The sequence below is a fragment of the Trematomus bernacchii genome, unplaced genomic scaffold (assembly GCF_902827165.1).
Source record: "Trematomus bernacchii unplaced genomic scaffold, fTreBer1.1, whole genome shotgun sequence".
In the NCBI taxonomy this organism is placed as follows: Eukaryota; Metazoa; Chordata; class Actinopteri; order Perciformes; family Nototheniidae; genus Trematomus; species Trematomus bernacchii.
Window position 1 is genome coordinate 318,605 of NW_022987752.1, and position 16,520 is coordinate 335,124.

Below are 16,520 nucleotides of genomic sequence, written 5' to 3' on the forward strand. Positions count from 1 at the left end.
AATATCAATTTTTTGAGGTCAAAATATTTATTTGGAATGAACTAAAAAAATTAGCTGAAAATATTCCAGCTCGAGCCAAGCAGCGCAGGGATAATAAAAAATAAAAAATGTGCCTACATAACTGTCAGTTGCAGCTGTACATTATTATTGGTTTAACTACTAACAGTATATTTTTAACACATTTTAAAATTACCATCTTGAACAGCTACAACGTTAAAATACATCTAGGCAGATTGTGGAGGGTAATGGGAGAAAGAATAGAGGGGCAGACAGAAACACCCATCTGAATAATGGCCACAATGAACAGTGGTAGACAGTAGCTCAATTACTTAGGCACTGTACTAAAGGACAATCTTGAGGTACTTGAGACTAATCCTGCAACTGTATACTTCTGCTCCACAACAGTTCGAGAATGAAGAAACCATCACGTATGAAAGGTTACATGTGAATAGAGGGGGCAGAAACAGTCTTGCAAATGTACATTTCCATGTGATGCTCACAATAGGTAAATGAACAATGAACAGTGGTAGACATTAACAAAGGACATTTACTTAAGTACTTCACTGCTCCACTCCCATTCAGGCAAATGGTGTAGGCTACTTTATACTGCGCTACATTTGTTTGATAACTTTAGTCACTTTGAAGATTCAGAATACTACTAAATATAATCAAGAAATTGTTTATCATATATTATTATAGGTTTAGATAAAATGTTATTGATCCCATGGTGAATTTCACAAGCTACCCAGCAATATATAATGTAATTTAAATCAGCTCCTCCACTTCAGCTCTCTGAAGCAGAAAGAAACTTAAGCTGGCAACCTTAAAGCACTGCTGCTACCACATTACATGCATCAGTAATTATAATCAAAGATATATATAAATAACACTGACAGGCAAGAGATGTATCATCATGTACATATCATGATGTATCTTCTGACTTTTATTGTAGTATAGCTAATTGTATCCTCATTCTCTAATGGCTGTAGTATGAAGGTACGAAATAAAGTTTTGCAATTTGCAGTAGCGGTAAAAAGTGGTTTATTTATTATTATCCAAAGAACTGTACAGTGTACAGACAATACAAAAATACAATACAATAAAAATAGTCAATAGTGTGCAATACAATTAAAAAAAAAGTTTGCCACAACTGTCTGTAAAAAAAAATGTACTTGACAAATCAGTGAACTGTCTGTACAAATAATTGGCCACATATTTACAAGTGCGTGAACTGTCTAAAGGTTTCATCTTCATGGGTCTGTTCCATTAAACACTTAAAAAAGCTCTTTTCCACCTCATGCAGGAAAATTGGCAGCATATTACATGGCAACCGCCGCAGTCTGTGTTCGTAGACTTTTGAATGGGCCGCGATTTCGTCATTAAGTTGACCCTTGCCAGTTAATTCTTCCAGGAGCGTGCCAACATAGGATAACATTTTTTCTGGCGCCCCACTGGCGGACTCATCCAGCATCCGCCTGGTGCGCTTCACCGGAGGCCTTGGGGTGCTTGAGTGACTGAGTGTGCTGCTTGGCCCCTCTCCGAGCGGTGCCCGTGTGGACTCTGTTCCACAGATGGTGGATTCTGCCAAGGGAGTGCAGGGCCTTGACTCAGCATCAAAGAGCTCAGGGCTGCTGGTCCAGGTTTCACTGCTGGTGCCATCGGAGGGTGATTCTGCAGCCACCGGAGGTTCCTTAAAGGGGACCTATCATGCAAAATGCACTTTTGTACGTCTTTTATACATGAATATGTGTCCCCGGTGTTCCAGGGAACTCACCAAGTGTCAGAAAACACAACCCTCTCTATTTTCCTCCATACCCAAATCTCTAAAAAAGGGGCTGCAACGGATCTGATAAAAACTGATCCAGATTTGAACACTCTACTGACGTCAGGACGGTGGCGCTACGGCTATTGGGCCAAATCTCCACCTATCAGGGGAATGTGGGGTTGGGCCACGGCCGGCCATTGCCGCTCGAAAGCGCTGGAGACGCTGTAGTACATATGCCAGGCCTGTAATGGCGCGTTTCCACTGCAGCGCGGAGCCCCGTTTAAGAGAGCTGTGACGTCAGCGGCCCGTCTTTGGTTGCGTTTCCACTTGGCCTAGTACCGGCTAGCGGGTCCTAATTCACAGTTTTTCTGGCCCCATAAAATCGTGGTTCTAGGGCCAGAGACAACGAGGCTGAGTCGGGCTGAGTATGCTAAACTAGAGAGAATCGCTGGCAAGGGGGCTACAACTACAACAAGATGGACATATTTGACCGTGATTTAATTGTAATACACGTTTCAAAATGATGCCGAAGTAACAACATACTGATACCGGTTAGTAAAAACCATGAATTAATGCTTTGACAAGTCTGCAGACAGCTGATGCTGGCTCTCCCTCTCTCCTCATCCTCCTCGATCTCACTGCAGCTTCCGACACCGTCGATCACGGCATCCTCCTGCATCGTCTGCACTCCACCATCGGACTCTCTGACTCTCCCCTTGACTGGTTCAGATCATACCTCATCGGGAGAACAGAGTACGTCTCCTTGGGCGAGGCAGAGTCGGGTACCCACAACGTCACCTGTGGTGTCCCTCAAGGATCAGTTCTCGGCCCCACCCTCTTCACACTCTACATGCTCCCCCTTGGCTCTATCATCAGCCGACATGGAGTATCATTCCATTGCTACGCTGATGACACCCAACTGTACCTCAGGATCAACCCTACCTCCTCTGCAGCCCTGCCTTCACCCACACTCACTGCCTGCCTGGAGGAGATACAGGCGTGGATGAAGCAAAACTTCCTGAAACTCAACAGCTCCAAGACCGAAGCCATTATAGTTGGCACCCCACACCAGGTTCGGTCATCCACCATCACCACCATCACCTTATCCGGCCAAGACATTACCCTCTCCTCAATAGTCACCAACCTGGGTGTTAAAATGGACGCCCATCTGACCTTTGAGGCCCACATTAAACAGCTGTGCAAGAACTCCTTTTATCACCTCAGGAACATCGCCAAACTCCGCCCCACACTCACTCTGTCTGACGCCGAAAAGCTGGTCCACGCCTTTGTCTCCTCCAGGCTGGACTACTGCAATGCACTCCTCATCGGGATCCCTAACAAAAGCATCCAGAAGCTCCAATACATTCAGAACAGCGCTGCTAGGATCCTGATGAGGGTGCGCAAATACGATCACATCACCCCCATCCTTAAAGCACTACACTGGCTCCCCGTGGAACTGAGGATCGAATTCAAGGTCTCCGTCCTCACCCACCAGTGTGTCCATGGAACTGCCCCTCCCTACCTCAAGGACCTCCTCACCCCCCATACCTCCTTGCGGACCACCCGCTCCAGCAACTCCAACTTCCTCAAACCCCCCAGGACTAAGCTCCGCACCACAGACCGTGGAGGCTTTTATAAAAGGCCTCAAAACCCATTTCTTCAAAAGAGCCTTTGCCTAGACCTTTTTACCACCCTTTTATTTTATTTTATTTCTATTGTTTTTTTGTTTTTTTATTTTTATTTTTATTGCTTTTTATTAATTCTACCGTGTTGTGTAATGTTTATTTATACTGTTCATGCTCACTGCTTGTAGCACTTCGGGATTTGAAATCAAATATGAAGTGCTTTATAAATGGAACCCATTATTATTATTATTACAGACGGCAGACGAAAAACCTTTTAAAATGCGTGTTTTCTGAATGGAGATTGGCTAAGCTAACGCAATATATGCTCCGACCGTCCACACTCACAACAACGGCCTATACAGACATAAATAAAGCAGCGACTGTATTCGCCATGACACAGACAGTCTGTGGTTTGTACTTGTTTAACTTTTGTCTAGTTTCTGAACAGATATGAGGAGCTGTGAGCTTGAGTGCTAACAGCTAACGGCTGTGTTGTTTTTCTGGGGTTCTCATTGAAGATGACGTCACGGCTCCGCCTACACTGCGTTACTATAGTTACTACCCCAGTTCCTAAACTGTAATGGAAATGCGCCATAAAGTGAGCCAGTCCTAACAAGGCCTAACGAGGCCAGCCATACCGAGCGAGGCCGAGCGAGGCCGTGTAGTGGAAATGCGCCATTAGTGGCGCTGTAGTCTGCCACAAAAGCAGCGAAGAAGACTTCCCGCCCATAGTTACCATGGTTACCCTTCTGTTTATTCTCCGCTGTGGCTTTCTTTCTCCCTCCCCGAGGCAAGCGTTTGCTCCCGCTGCTTTAATTCAATGCAATCCCTCCCCGTCGAGGCAAGCACTGTAATTCTCTCCGGTTAGTCCACCAGCAGATGACAAACACCCACCTCTCCGCCTCTTCCAAGGAACGAGGGGACCGTGCGGCAGAGTTTCAGTTAGGTTTTCTTTCGCCGGTCAAGATGTCCGTTAAAGTTTAAATCTTCCGGACAAAATTAGAAAAGTGCCGGTCAAAGGTCTTCTTTGTTATTTATTGAGCTTTAAAACAAATGAATAACGACTCTATATAATAATAGGCTATAATAAAACCCGGAGGACGTGACTTGATCAGAGCGGCTCCCCTCTCCTGCAGGGGGGCGTAGTCAGCTGCAGCTCACAGAATCAGCCCCCTGCAAAAACAGGGCTGGAGAACAGCACATAGAGCGAAATGAGGCATGGCTAAAATGCATGATCTGTTTGGTATTTTGAAAACAGAAACGTATAAATATACCTTATATAGGTATGGCCCTACAATATATCATTTAAATATAGCATGTTAGGTGTCCTTTAACATTTTTAAAGAAATTCACAGTGCAGTTTTTGTGAAGGGCTCCAAAAACTGCAGCCTGGTCAGGATCCACTGCTGTCTGCCGGTCTTTGGTGCTCCAGAACTACCCGAAGGTGCAAGTTTCTTGTACCGGGTGTACTGGGTTTGCAGAGATTCCCACTTCTTTCAACAAAGTGAATCGGCCGCGGGAGGTTTGAACATTTGCCGTAAAGAGACGATGGTGCGGGACACACCAACCTGAGTAGGGCGCCGCGAATGCCCGACTGCCTCTGACGGCCTCTGACTCCCAAAATCGGGTTGGTGTGTCAGGGGATTTAGGGATAAGGTAAGAAGTTAAGGAGGGTGACTTAGCTGATCCTTCGCGTAGAAAAGAGCCAGTTGAGGAGGTTCGGGCAGTAAGGAAGCCATCTGACGACTCCCTAGGGAGGTGTTCAGCTAGCAGGAGACCGAGGGACAGTTCCAGGACCTGGTGAAGGGATTTTACTCCACGCTGGCCTGAGAACCTGACTTCGGATAAGCCGTGGAAAAAGGATAAAAACTTCTGACTCCCTTTTCATCTCTACCCACTGCCACTGACACAACTCACATAGCCGAGTAGTGTGTTCCATTCACAAGGAATTTGAAGAACATGGTCATTGGGTTGTTCCCAAAACCGCAAACAGATTCTCAAGCATACCGATATACCAGGCTCATGAGCAGAATAATGATCTGGTGAAGGGTTCTGGGGGTGCTGTGGGACTCACCGAGAATCCCTCAGCCTTCAAAAAGTGGATGATCGCAGGGCCTGAACAAGCACGACTCCTGAAAGAGTTTGAGCAGGAGTATATTTTAGAAAAAGGCAATAAACAACACCATCATGAATAAGGAACGTAGTGGGCAGAGATCAGTACAACAATAACTCACTGCCTCTCTTTAGATGCCCAACACCCAGGACCAAGACCAAGCAGGCAGGGCAGATCTCAATGTTAAGGGATGATGTGGCACTCTTTTCCCAATTATATATAGCCAAGCAACACAGAGAGGGGGATATGAGCACCTTCTTTAAGCATGAAAACCATCCATACCCTCCCTCTTTATCTGACAGAGGGAAAATACGGCTGGGAAAGAAGTCAGATCTGCTAATTATTCTGACACAGAAGACACAACAGGAACCTCCAGGTACTTTTGATGTGAAAGTACTCGACGGTGCAGCTGTTGTGCACTTCCTGTCCACTACCAAAATTACCACATTTGATGAATATGCCAGTTGTGTCTTTGGTCCCCACATCATGAAGCTCTTGAAGACATAAGAAAGAGTTGATGTGGTCTGGGATACTTACATCACCAGAAGCATAAAAGAGTCAACAAGGGAGAAGCGAGGCAAAGGGATACAGCGGAAGGTTGCTGGTAAGAACAAACTGCCAAGGAACTGGCAGGAACTCTTCACCTTTCTCTCCAATATAATTGCATCCACTGACTGGCCGGTTGGCAAGCAGGTTCATTACATCTGGCGTCAGAGTAGTTGGCACAGACACCAGCCACTTCATGCTGCCATGTAACCATGAAGAGGCTGACACCAGGATTATGATTCATCTGCTTGATGCCCTGGAGCATGGCTCTTCTACTTGCTTGGTTCGCACTGTGGATACGGATGTTGTCGTTATCTTCATCGGCAAGTTCCATGCCCTGCTCACCAAGTATCCAGCTGCAGACATCTGGGTCGCTTTTGGCACCGGCAAAAACTACACTTATCATCTCATCAATACCATCTGCCATACTTTGGGCAAAGACAGGTCAACAGCACTTCCCGTCTTCCACTGTTGCACCGGCTGTGAAACAACCTCAGCCTTCTGCAGGGAGGGGAAGAAGTCAGCAAGGGATGCTTGGAATTCCTACCCTGAGGTCACCCAAGCCTTCAACTACATGGCAGCAAATCCGCACACTCCTGTGACCATAGATGCCGAACACTTTCAACTTCTAGAGCGCTACACAGTAGTCCTTTACGACAAGACAACTGATTTGGAATCTGTAAATGAAGCACGGAGAGAGATGTTCTGCCAGAAGAACAGAACGATGGAACACATTCCACCAACACAAGATTCCCTGCTGCAGCACTTGAAGCAAGTTGCCTACCAGTCTGGGATCTGGGCAACATCTGAACTGGCCCAGCAGCGGACACCAAGTCCAGAAGGATATGGATGTACTTTGGATAGAGACAGCCTGGTCTGGCTTCATGTGTGGAGCACTTTACCAATGGCTTCGAAAGCCTGCACTGAACTCGTCAAGTGTGGTTGTAAAAGTGCAAGTGGCTGTGGTGCAACGTGTTTATGCAAGAAGGCACACTGGAAATGCACAGAGCTTTGCAGTTGTAAATGTGACAGATAATGTAATTATAGCCGAGATGTAAAAATGCTTTATGTTAAAAAAAGAAGCAAATGAAGTTAAATTGAATTCATGCATATTGTCCATTTATCAATGTACATGTATATGACTTATATTAATGTACATATGACCTATAGTCGAGTCGCTTAGGAACCAGGTAAAGACGTGAATACATTGCGAGTATTACCATATTTATTTGATCTTGGTGCAAATAATCATCTAGTGATATTCTCAATAGCTTTAATGCATTGCTTGACCTAGAAAATGTATACTTTGACACCAAGATTGACCAAAGTGGCTTGGAAGCCGAGATATTGGCACTTATAGCTTTTGCATGGCGTCTCATCTTGGAAATCCAAGATGGCCGCCATCCGCCATCTTGATGAAGTGGCTCCCCGCCAAAATGTAGAGCTATGGTGATGTGGAACACATGGAAAAAATGTGGTGCTTTTATCCGGCGTGTCCCCATCCTTCTCAAATCGGGTCATATATCGCCGTACTAAAACCAGAACTTGCCTCCTTATTGTACCATTGGTTAAAATCGTCCACCACTAATGTAAAGTGCTATAAAGGATGTGTTCATCTCCACAGAGAGAAGAGGAAGAGTCCTGTTCCTGTGGAGGAGCATCTGTGTAGCTGTGCTGTATGTCAGGACGTCCTGAAGGATCCAGTCTCTACCAGCTGTGGACACTGGTTCTGCAGACAGTGCATCACCTCATACTGGGACCAGCCAACTCCATCAGACTCCTGCTGTCCTCAATGTGGAGAAAGATGCAGCATTATACAAAGTAAGTCTCAACATATTTCGGCTGGTGTCTTCATTTCAGAAAAATAATTCTTCCTGTTAATTGTTTTGTGATTTTTAATAACTTTCATTTATCTCACATGTGTTCTTCTCTTCCAGCAGATAGTGGGCTGCAGAAGGTTTTAGATGAACATAGGCTCAGTCTGAGGAGGAGATGTGAACGTGTGACTGAAGGAACTGATAAAAGTAAAACCCTCCTCAACAGCATCTTCACTGAGCTCTACATCACACAAGGTCAGAGTGAAGAGGTTAATACCCAACATGAAGTGAGGCAGCTGGAGACAGCTTTCAAAAAAGAGACCCTCCATGACACTCCAATCAAGTGCCAGGACATCTTTAAAGTCTTACCTGACCAAAAGACACACATCAGAGCGGTCCTGACCAACGGAGTCGCTGGAGTTGGAAAAACCTTCTCAGTGCAGAAGTTCACTCTGGACTGGGCCGAGGGTTTGGAAAACCAAGATGTCAGTCTGGTGATCCCGCTCTCCTTCAGGGAGCTGAACCTGATCAAAGATGAGCAGTACAGTCTTCTCAGGCTGCTCCATGTTTTCCATCCGACCTTACAGACGGTCACAGCAGAGCAGCTGGCTGTCTGTAAAGTGCTGCTCATCTTTGACGGCCTGGATGAAAGCAGACTTTCTCTGGATTTCCAAAAAAATAAGGTTGTGTCTGATGTCTCACAGCAGTCCTCAGTCAACGTGCTGCTGACAAACCTCATCAGGGGGAAGCTGCTTCCCTCGGCTCTCGTCTGGATAACTTCCAGACCTGCAGCAGCCAATCAGATCCCTCCTGAGTGTGTGGACAGGGTAACAGAAGTACGAGGCTTCACTGACGCCCAGAAGGAGGAGTACTTCAGGAGGAGATCGAGTGATGAAAAACTGTCCAGAAGAATCATCTCTCACATCAAGAGCTCCAGGAGCCTCCACATCATGTGTCTGATCCCAGTCTTCTGCTGGGTCACTGCTGCAGTTCTGGACCACATGTTGACTACAGAACAGAGAGGAGAGCTGCCCAAGACCCTCACTGACATGTACTCACACTTCCTGCTGGTCCAGACAAAGAGGAAGAAACAGAAGTATGAAGAGGGACATGAGACGAGTCCACAGCAGCTGACGGAGGCTGACAGGGAGGTTCTTCTGAAGCTGGGGAGGCTGGCGTTTGAACATCTGGAGAAAGGACACATCATGTTCTACCAAGAAGACCTGCAGCGCTGTGGTCTCGATGTCACCGAGGCCTTGGTGCACTCTGGAGTTTGTACAGAGATCTTCAAAAGAGAGAGTGTGATCTTCCAGAAAACAGTCTACTGCTTTGTTCATCTGAGCATTCAGGAGTTTCTGGCTGCATTCTACTTGTTGCACTGTTACACCAACAGAGACACAGAGGTACTGAAGGACTTCCTACAGGGAGACTATAGCAACAGGTATACCAGTGATCAGGATTACCCATCCCTGGATGTCTTACTGAAGGGAGCCATGGAGAAATCCCTCAGAAGTAGAAATGGCCACCTGGACCTGTTTGTCCGCTTTCTCCACGGCCTCTCTCTGGAGTCCAACCAGAGACTCTTAGGAGGCCAGCTGGGTCACACAGACAACCGTCCAAAATTCATCCAGAGACTCTTCAGAGGCCAGCTGGGTCGCAAAGACATCCAGAGAGCCATCAGCAACCTAAAGGGGATGAGCAGTGATGAAATTTCTCCTGACAGGAGCATCAACATCTTCCACTGTCTGACAGAGATGAAAGACCACTCAGTACATCAGGAGATCACAAAGTTCCTGAAGTCAGGAAACAGATCAGAGAAGAAACTCTCTGATATCCACTGCTCAGCTCTGGCCGACATGCTGCAGATGTCAGAGGAGGTTCTGGATGAGTTGGACCTGGAGAAGTACAAAACATCAGAGGAGGGAAAACGGAGACTGATTCCAGCTGTGAGGAACTGCAGAAAGGCCAAGTAAGTCCAGATCTGATTAACTTTATAAATCAGTCATTATGAAAAAATCCACAATACATTAAGTGGACTAACAGTGAATGTTAATCAAGACATGATGTGTCTAATGTTTTCATCAAATGCATGAAGTAAATCATTTTTTATGAAAAACTCACTCTGTAATATCTGTCCGGACAGACTAACTTCCTGTGGACTCTCAGAGACTCACTGTGAAGTTGTGGCCTCAGCTCTGAAGTCCGACCCCTCCCATCTGAGAGATCTGGACCTGAGTGAGAACTATCTGAAGGATTCAGGAGTGGAGCGGCTGAGTTCTGGACTAAAGAGTCCAAACTGCAGACTGGAGGTTCTCAGGTCAGTTCACTGACTGCAGTTCATAGGGTATTTTTGGTTTTATAATTTTCTAAATTTGGCTGAGAATAAAGAGCATTTAAGTTATTTTTCTTCCTGTGGAGGAGTATTTATCAATATAACAAAGAGAAGGTAAATGTGTGACGGACAGTGTTTGAGCTTCCACAGACTCACACTGTGCTCCATGAGTCGGTGAAGATGCTGTCAGTACTGATGAGCTGTGAGGGAGATGAAGGAGTTGTTAAAGATCTGATGACAGAGAAAAACTGCTCCAGAGTTTGAGCTTGGATTATCATGGATCTACATCTTTCTTGACTCTGACATCTAAACCTTCTTCAGCTCTGAACAGATTATTAAACCTTGAAACTTACATCATGTTTTATTTATTCAGACTGAGTAACTGCAGGTTGTCAGAGATCAGCTGTGCTGCTCTGATCTCAGCTCTGAAGTCCAACCTCTCCCATCTGAGAGTTCTGGACCTGAGTCTCAACGCTCTGCAGGATTCAGGAGTGAAGCTGCTGAGAGATCTTCTGGAGAGTCCAGACTGCAGACTGGAGGCTCTCATGTCAGTTCTCCATCTTTTACTTCTGTGCTGAGATTAAGAGAGTTGTGTTGACTCAGAGCTGCAGACATCAGGCTGATATTACACTGATCCACACTGAGTATCTTAATGCTAAAGTCTACTTTCTTCTTCTGTGGTTTAGTTTACTGACTGTGGCAGAGCCATGTTGATCTTTACATTGAAATATAACAAGAAAAATCCTTCAGTGCATAATTCACTCTGAACATCTTAAACACCTGACATTTATCTCACAGTCTCCATCATGAGTTTAATCAATTATAAAAAAGACAAATGAATAAATGTTTCTCTTATTTGCCTTTTCCAACATTTGTATGAAGCTCCATGATGCTGATACTGACTGAATAGTTTAAACTTACATCATGTATTCTTTATTCAGACTGAGGGACTGCAGTTTGTCAAAGATCAGCTGTGCTGCTCTGGTCTCAGCTCTGAAGTCTGACCCCTCCCATCTGAGAGATCTGGACCTGAGTGAGAACGATCTGCATGATTCAGGAGTGGAGCTGCTGAGAGATCTTCTGAAGAACCCAAACTGCAGACTGGAGACTCTCAAGTCAGTTCACTGACTGTAGTTCATAGAGATTTGTTGTATCTATAATTTTAAGAAACAAAGACATTTTAAGTATTTTTCTTGCTGTTTTTACAAATGGTTGAGTATTTATCAGAATAAGAAAGAGAAGGTAAATGTGTGACGGACAGTGTGTGAGCTTCCACAGACTCACACTGTGCTCCATGAGTCGGTGAAGATGCTGTCAGTACTGATGAGCTGTGAGGGAGATGAAGGAGTTGTTAAAGATCTGATGACAGAGAAAAACTGCTCCAGAGTTTGAGCTTGGATTTTCATGGATCTACATCTTTCTTGACTCTGACATCTAAACCTTCTTCAGCTCTGAACAGATTATTACACCTTGAAACTTACATCATGTATTCTTTATTCAGACTGGAGGACTGCAGTTTGTCAGAGATCAGCTGTGCTGCTCTGGTCTCAGCTCTGAAGTCTAACCCCTCCCATATGAGAGTTCTGGACCTGGGTAACAACACTCTGCAGGATTCAGGAGTGAAGCTGCTGAGAGATCTTCTGGAGAGTCCAGACAGCAGCCTGGAGACTCTCAGGTCAGTTCTCCATCTTTTACTTCTGTGCTGAGATTAATATGTGAGAGTTGCAGACATCAGGCTGATATTACACTGATCCACACTGAGTATCTTAAAGCTAAAGTCTACTTTCTTCTTCTATGGTTTAGTTCACTGACTGAGGCAGAGTCATGTTGATCTTTACATTTAAATATAACAAGAACAATCTTTCACTGCATAATTCACTCGGAACCTTTTTAAAAAACTGAAATTCATCTTACAGTCTCCATCATGTTTTTAATACATGTTTATGAAAGACAAAATGAACAAATGTTTCTATTAAAACTATCAAACGATAAAGATTATATTCAGTATTTAGCTTTTCCCACATTTTGATTGAGCTCCATGATGCTGATATTGACTGAATAGTTTAAACGTGCGTCATGTTTTCTTTATTCAGTCTGTGGGGCTGCAGTTTGTCAGAGATCAGCTGTGCTGCTCTGATCGTAGCTCTGATGTCTGAACCCTCCCATCTGAGAGATCTGGACCTGAGTAAGAACGATCTGCAGGATTCAGGAGTGAAGCTGCTGAGTTCTGGACTAAAGAGTCCAAACTGCAGACTGGAAGCTCTCAGGTCAGTTCACTGACTGTAGTTCATATAGTATTTTTGTATTTTAAAATGTGCCTGAGAACAAATACTTTGTAACTGTTCATTTTATTCTGTTTTTCTAAATGGTTGAGTATTTATCAGAATAACAAAGAGAAGGTAAATGTGTGACGGACAGTGTTTCAGCTTCCACAGACTCGCACTGTGCTCCATGAGTCGGTGAAGATGCTGCAGAGTTTGAGCTCAGATTATCATGGATCTATATCTTTCTTGACTCTGACATCTAAACCTTCTTCAGCTCTGAAGAGATTATTAAACCTTTAAACTTACATCATGTTTCCTTTATTCAGACTGAGTGACTGCAGTTTGTCAGAGATCAGCTGTGCTGCTCTAGCCTTAGCTCTGACATCCAACCCCTCCCATCTGAGAGTTCTGGAGCTGTGGAAGAATGATCTGAAGGATTCAGAAGGGAAGCTGGAGAGAGATCTGGACCTGAGTTACAACAATTCGAAGGATTCAGGAGTGAAGCGTCTGAGAGATCTTCTAGAGAGACGAAACTGCAGACTGGAGACTCTCGGGTCAGTAAGGGGTCGACTCTCTGCTGGTTCAGCAGTTTTGTGTTGGGGGGTTGATGTGTTCTCACACTGAGTAATCCCTCCAGTTCTTCCTTCCAGATGTAGCCTAGCTTAGCACAACTCATCATGCTACCCATTCACTGCAATTTCTTATTTATTTTTTTCATTCTTCCACAAACATTATAATATGAGCTTAAAATGCAAATCCACATTTTAGTAAGTAAGCTACTTTTTAATGGATGTACAGGATTTTACAGAGGAGTGAGTCTGCTTGGTTCTCCTGACATGTGTTTTGTTTCTAGACTAATGAGCAGTTATTTCCTGTTAGCTGAGAGCTGTGGCAGTCAGTCGTAGTGTTTGCAGAGAAGATATGATGGGATGTAAAGCATGAGATCAGTCAGGACTCTGAAGCTGACTCAAAGAATAAACACTTATTTTAAACCTGATCCATAACTGTTGGGTTGTGTTCATCCCTACAGGATCAATGGCAAGACGATCAGAGCCAAGAAACAGAAGAGATGTGAGTATTGAAACCATATCCTCCATTCATCAGACTATTCTACATTAAAATCTGATCTTAACATGAAAAACATGTTCCATCTTGTTTCAGCTCTCTTCAATCATTTTAGCTGCTAATGTTTCTCTCTGTTCATGTTTGATTATTATTATTCTTTCAGGAGACTCGGGTGTCAAACAGGAAGTGAAAACTGGATGAACTGACGGTATATTCTCCATAAAAAACAAACAATCAATTTCACTTAAAGCTTTTCCTACATAGAAAGATGTAAAGAAGAAACATAAATAAACACCGATCAGACATAACATTATGACCACCTGCCTAATATTGTGTAGGTCCTCTTTTGCGGCCAAAACAGTCCTGACCCGTGGAGGCATGGACTCCACTAGACCTCTGAAGGAGGATCTGGCACCAAGACGTTAGCTGCAGATCCTTTAAAGGTCCCCTATCATGCAAAATGCACGTTTTTACGTCTTTTATACATAAATATGTGTCTATATCAGAAACAATGAGTGACATGTTTTGGACATAATATGGTCTTTGTTTACATTAGCATCGCTAACACTCAGAACTAACCTGTACTGCAGAGTAAAAAAGCAGAAAATAAAAAAAGGAACTCACCTTGTAGTAAATCCGCAAGAAAATAAGCATTTGAGCTTACTGTTTCAGAAATAATCCTAAGGTTCTTTGTATATTTTAATTTAAAAGTGTCCTATCATGCTAAATGCACTTTTTGATGTCTTCTCTACATCAACATGTGTCCCCGGTGTGTCAGCAGACTCACAAAGTGTCAGAAAATAAAACCCTCTCTCTTTTCAAGAGATGGATATGTTTTTTATATATTTTTATATATCTGAGACCCATAATATATGCCTAAAAATAGCACGATAGGAGATCTTTAAATTTGGTGTAAATACTTGTCTTTAGCATTTTCTTTTTTATTGCTTAATAGTTTCTTAGAAATACTTTATTATCTTTATATTTTGTACTTACTTTTGCAACTCATTTTCTAAGATTGTTTAGGTCAGGGGTCACCAACCTTTTTTAGGGTGAGGGCTACTTTAAAAAAATAAAACAAGTCGGGGGCTACTTTTACTTTTCTTTTCTTTTTTTGCGGTGTATATATTTAGCACATTTTAACATTATCATATGCTGACCTTTAACCTTTGTTTGCTGTTTGGGTCTGTGGGACCCGTTTTCAGTGTTTACTAAAAGAACATGTATGCAATCTAATTATTTTAACCTGCTTTATTTGGGGGTGGACGGGCCTCACCTCCTCCAGGGGGGTCCTCACCTCCTCCAGGGGGGTCCTCACCTCCTCTAGGGGGGTCGGGGGGCATGCACCCCCAGGAAGATTATTTTTTAATGTTGAAGTGAAATGCATCAATCTGGAGCACTTTGAGCACAACATGAATTGATGGAAACAGCTCTCAACACTCAGATGAAAGAGAGCTGTATACTTTTCAATAATCCAAACATCTTTAGAATATGATCACAACCAATAACAAATCATTTAAACTGGTTTATTCTTATCTTATGTTACCTAGTTAGCATTCTTTCTTTCTATGTATGCTTATTTTACTAATCACTCCCCTTTCAAACTTTTTTTTGATTTTTTTTACTGTCCTATACACATTGGAATGATTTCTGACTTTATCTTTATTAAATAGATAAAGGTATGCTCTCCCTAGCTCTCTCTCTCTCTCTCCCTCCCTCCCTCCCCCCATCTCTCTCGCTCTCTCTCTCCCCCTCTCCCTCCCTCCCTAGCTCTCTCGCTCGCTCGCTCTGTCTCGCTCGCTCACAGAGGCTGTGAGCTCCTCCGTGGCGATCGACGGCTTGCGTTAAAAAAAAATAATCAACATATTTGTAAAGTGGGGGGACACAAACGGGATTTCGAAAAGTGGGGGGGACATTTCCCCCCTGTCCCAGGTGGAAATTACGCCATGCGTGTGTGCGTCAAGTGCAATAAAGATATGCAAGTTGCAGCACACAGAGTAAAGCTCTGCCCCCCATGTGCTGTATAGGCTGCATGATAGGCTGTTCAATGGGGCTGATGTGTTGTGTAGATTCTGCCAGAAGGAACATCAGCGGGGAGGTGCCACATTGCTTTTCTTCCCGACTGCAACGCTGGTCCCGCAAATCAAGCAAGAACGTGATTGGTAGATATTAATTGTGGGGGTGGGGGGAGGAGGGGTGTTAGATAGATATAGAGTTGTAGTAAGTAGATAGAGTTCGCTATGATTTAGGTTTCGTTTATGCATAGGGTAGATTCTTTTAATTACATTTCCTTTTTTGTTTTGTGTATTTTATACATTTTGGATTTGCTTGGCGAGCTATTTTTAGAACATGCCCCGCGGGCGACTCACGTTGCCCCTGCAGGCGACCAAGTGCCCGCGGGCACCGTGTTGGCTACCCCTGGTTTAGGTTTACACCCCCAGACACCAAATCAAATTCCTTGTATGTGTAAACATGTGGTGTTTTCAAAAACACTTAATATAATTTGTAAGGTTAAAATACTGCTTGCAGCACCTTTCAGGTGACTTGTAACGTTTGTTTATTTGACACTGTTCATAAAGGTATTTGAATGTATCACTTCCTGTCATTCTTGCATCACTTCCTGTCATGCCGTCAGAAAATGGTAGAATCTCAAGGAAGCCACGGGTGTTTCTCAATCTCGAGTACGCTTGCTTGGTAGCACATGTCTGCCGAGCATCTTGCTTCAGAAGCGAGTCAAGAATACTTCCTGACATTCGGAAAACGAAGTGTGGAACACGCTAGCAAGTGTGCAGGTGTGCGTCATATGAGAGGCCCCGCCTCTTACATCTTCCGCCACAGATTTGGGGAAATTGGTCCGTGCGCAAAGCATTGTGGGGATTTTAAGACCGCGAAGTCTACTCATGTGCAGCCTCGATATTTCTCCAAACGGAGTACGCCGGGCTCGGTAGATTTCCAAGTATACTGGAGATTGGAACAGTACTTCGGCGGCACTC

At 44.1% G+C, this 16,520-nt stretch overlaps 1 protein-coding gene across 1 annotated transcript in view; it reads left to right on the plus strand.

Annotated features, from left to right (window-relative positions):
- Window positions 1-13,602, plus strand: part of LOC117496518 (protein NLRC3-like) — a 45,124-nt gene extending 31,522 nt beyond the window's left edge. Inside the window, exons 6-14 of the mRNA XM_034148200.1 lie at window positions 7,674-7,870; window positions 7,987-9,835; window positions 10,010-10,183; window positions 10,572-10,745; window positions 11,140-11,313; window positions 11,700-11,873; window positions 12,292-12,465; window positions 12,789-13,016; window positions 13,493-13,602. Coding sequence (XP_034004091.1) covers window positions 7,674-7,870; window positions 7,987-9,835; window positions 10,010-10,183; window positions 10,572-10,745; window positions 11,140-11,313; window positions 11,700-11,873; window positions 12,292-12,465; window positions 12,789-13,016; window positions 13,493-13,544 — 3,196 coding nt within the window. The 3' untranslated portion in view covers window positions 13,545-13,602. The remainder of the gene's footprint in view (window positions 1-7,673; window positions 7,871-7,986; window positions 9,836-10,009; window positions 10,184-10,571; window positions 10,746-11,139; window positions 11,314-11,699; window positions 11,874-12,291; window positions 12,466-12,788; window positions 13,017-13,492) is intronic.
- The last annotated feature ends 2,918 nt before the right edge of the window (window positions 13,603-16,520 follow it).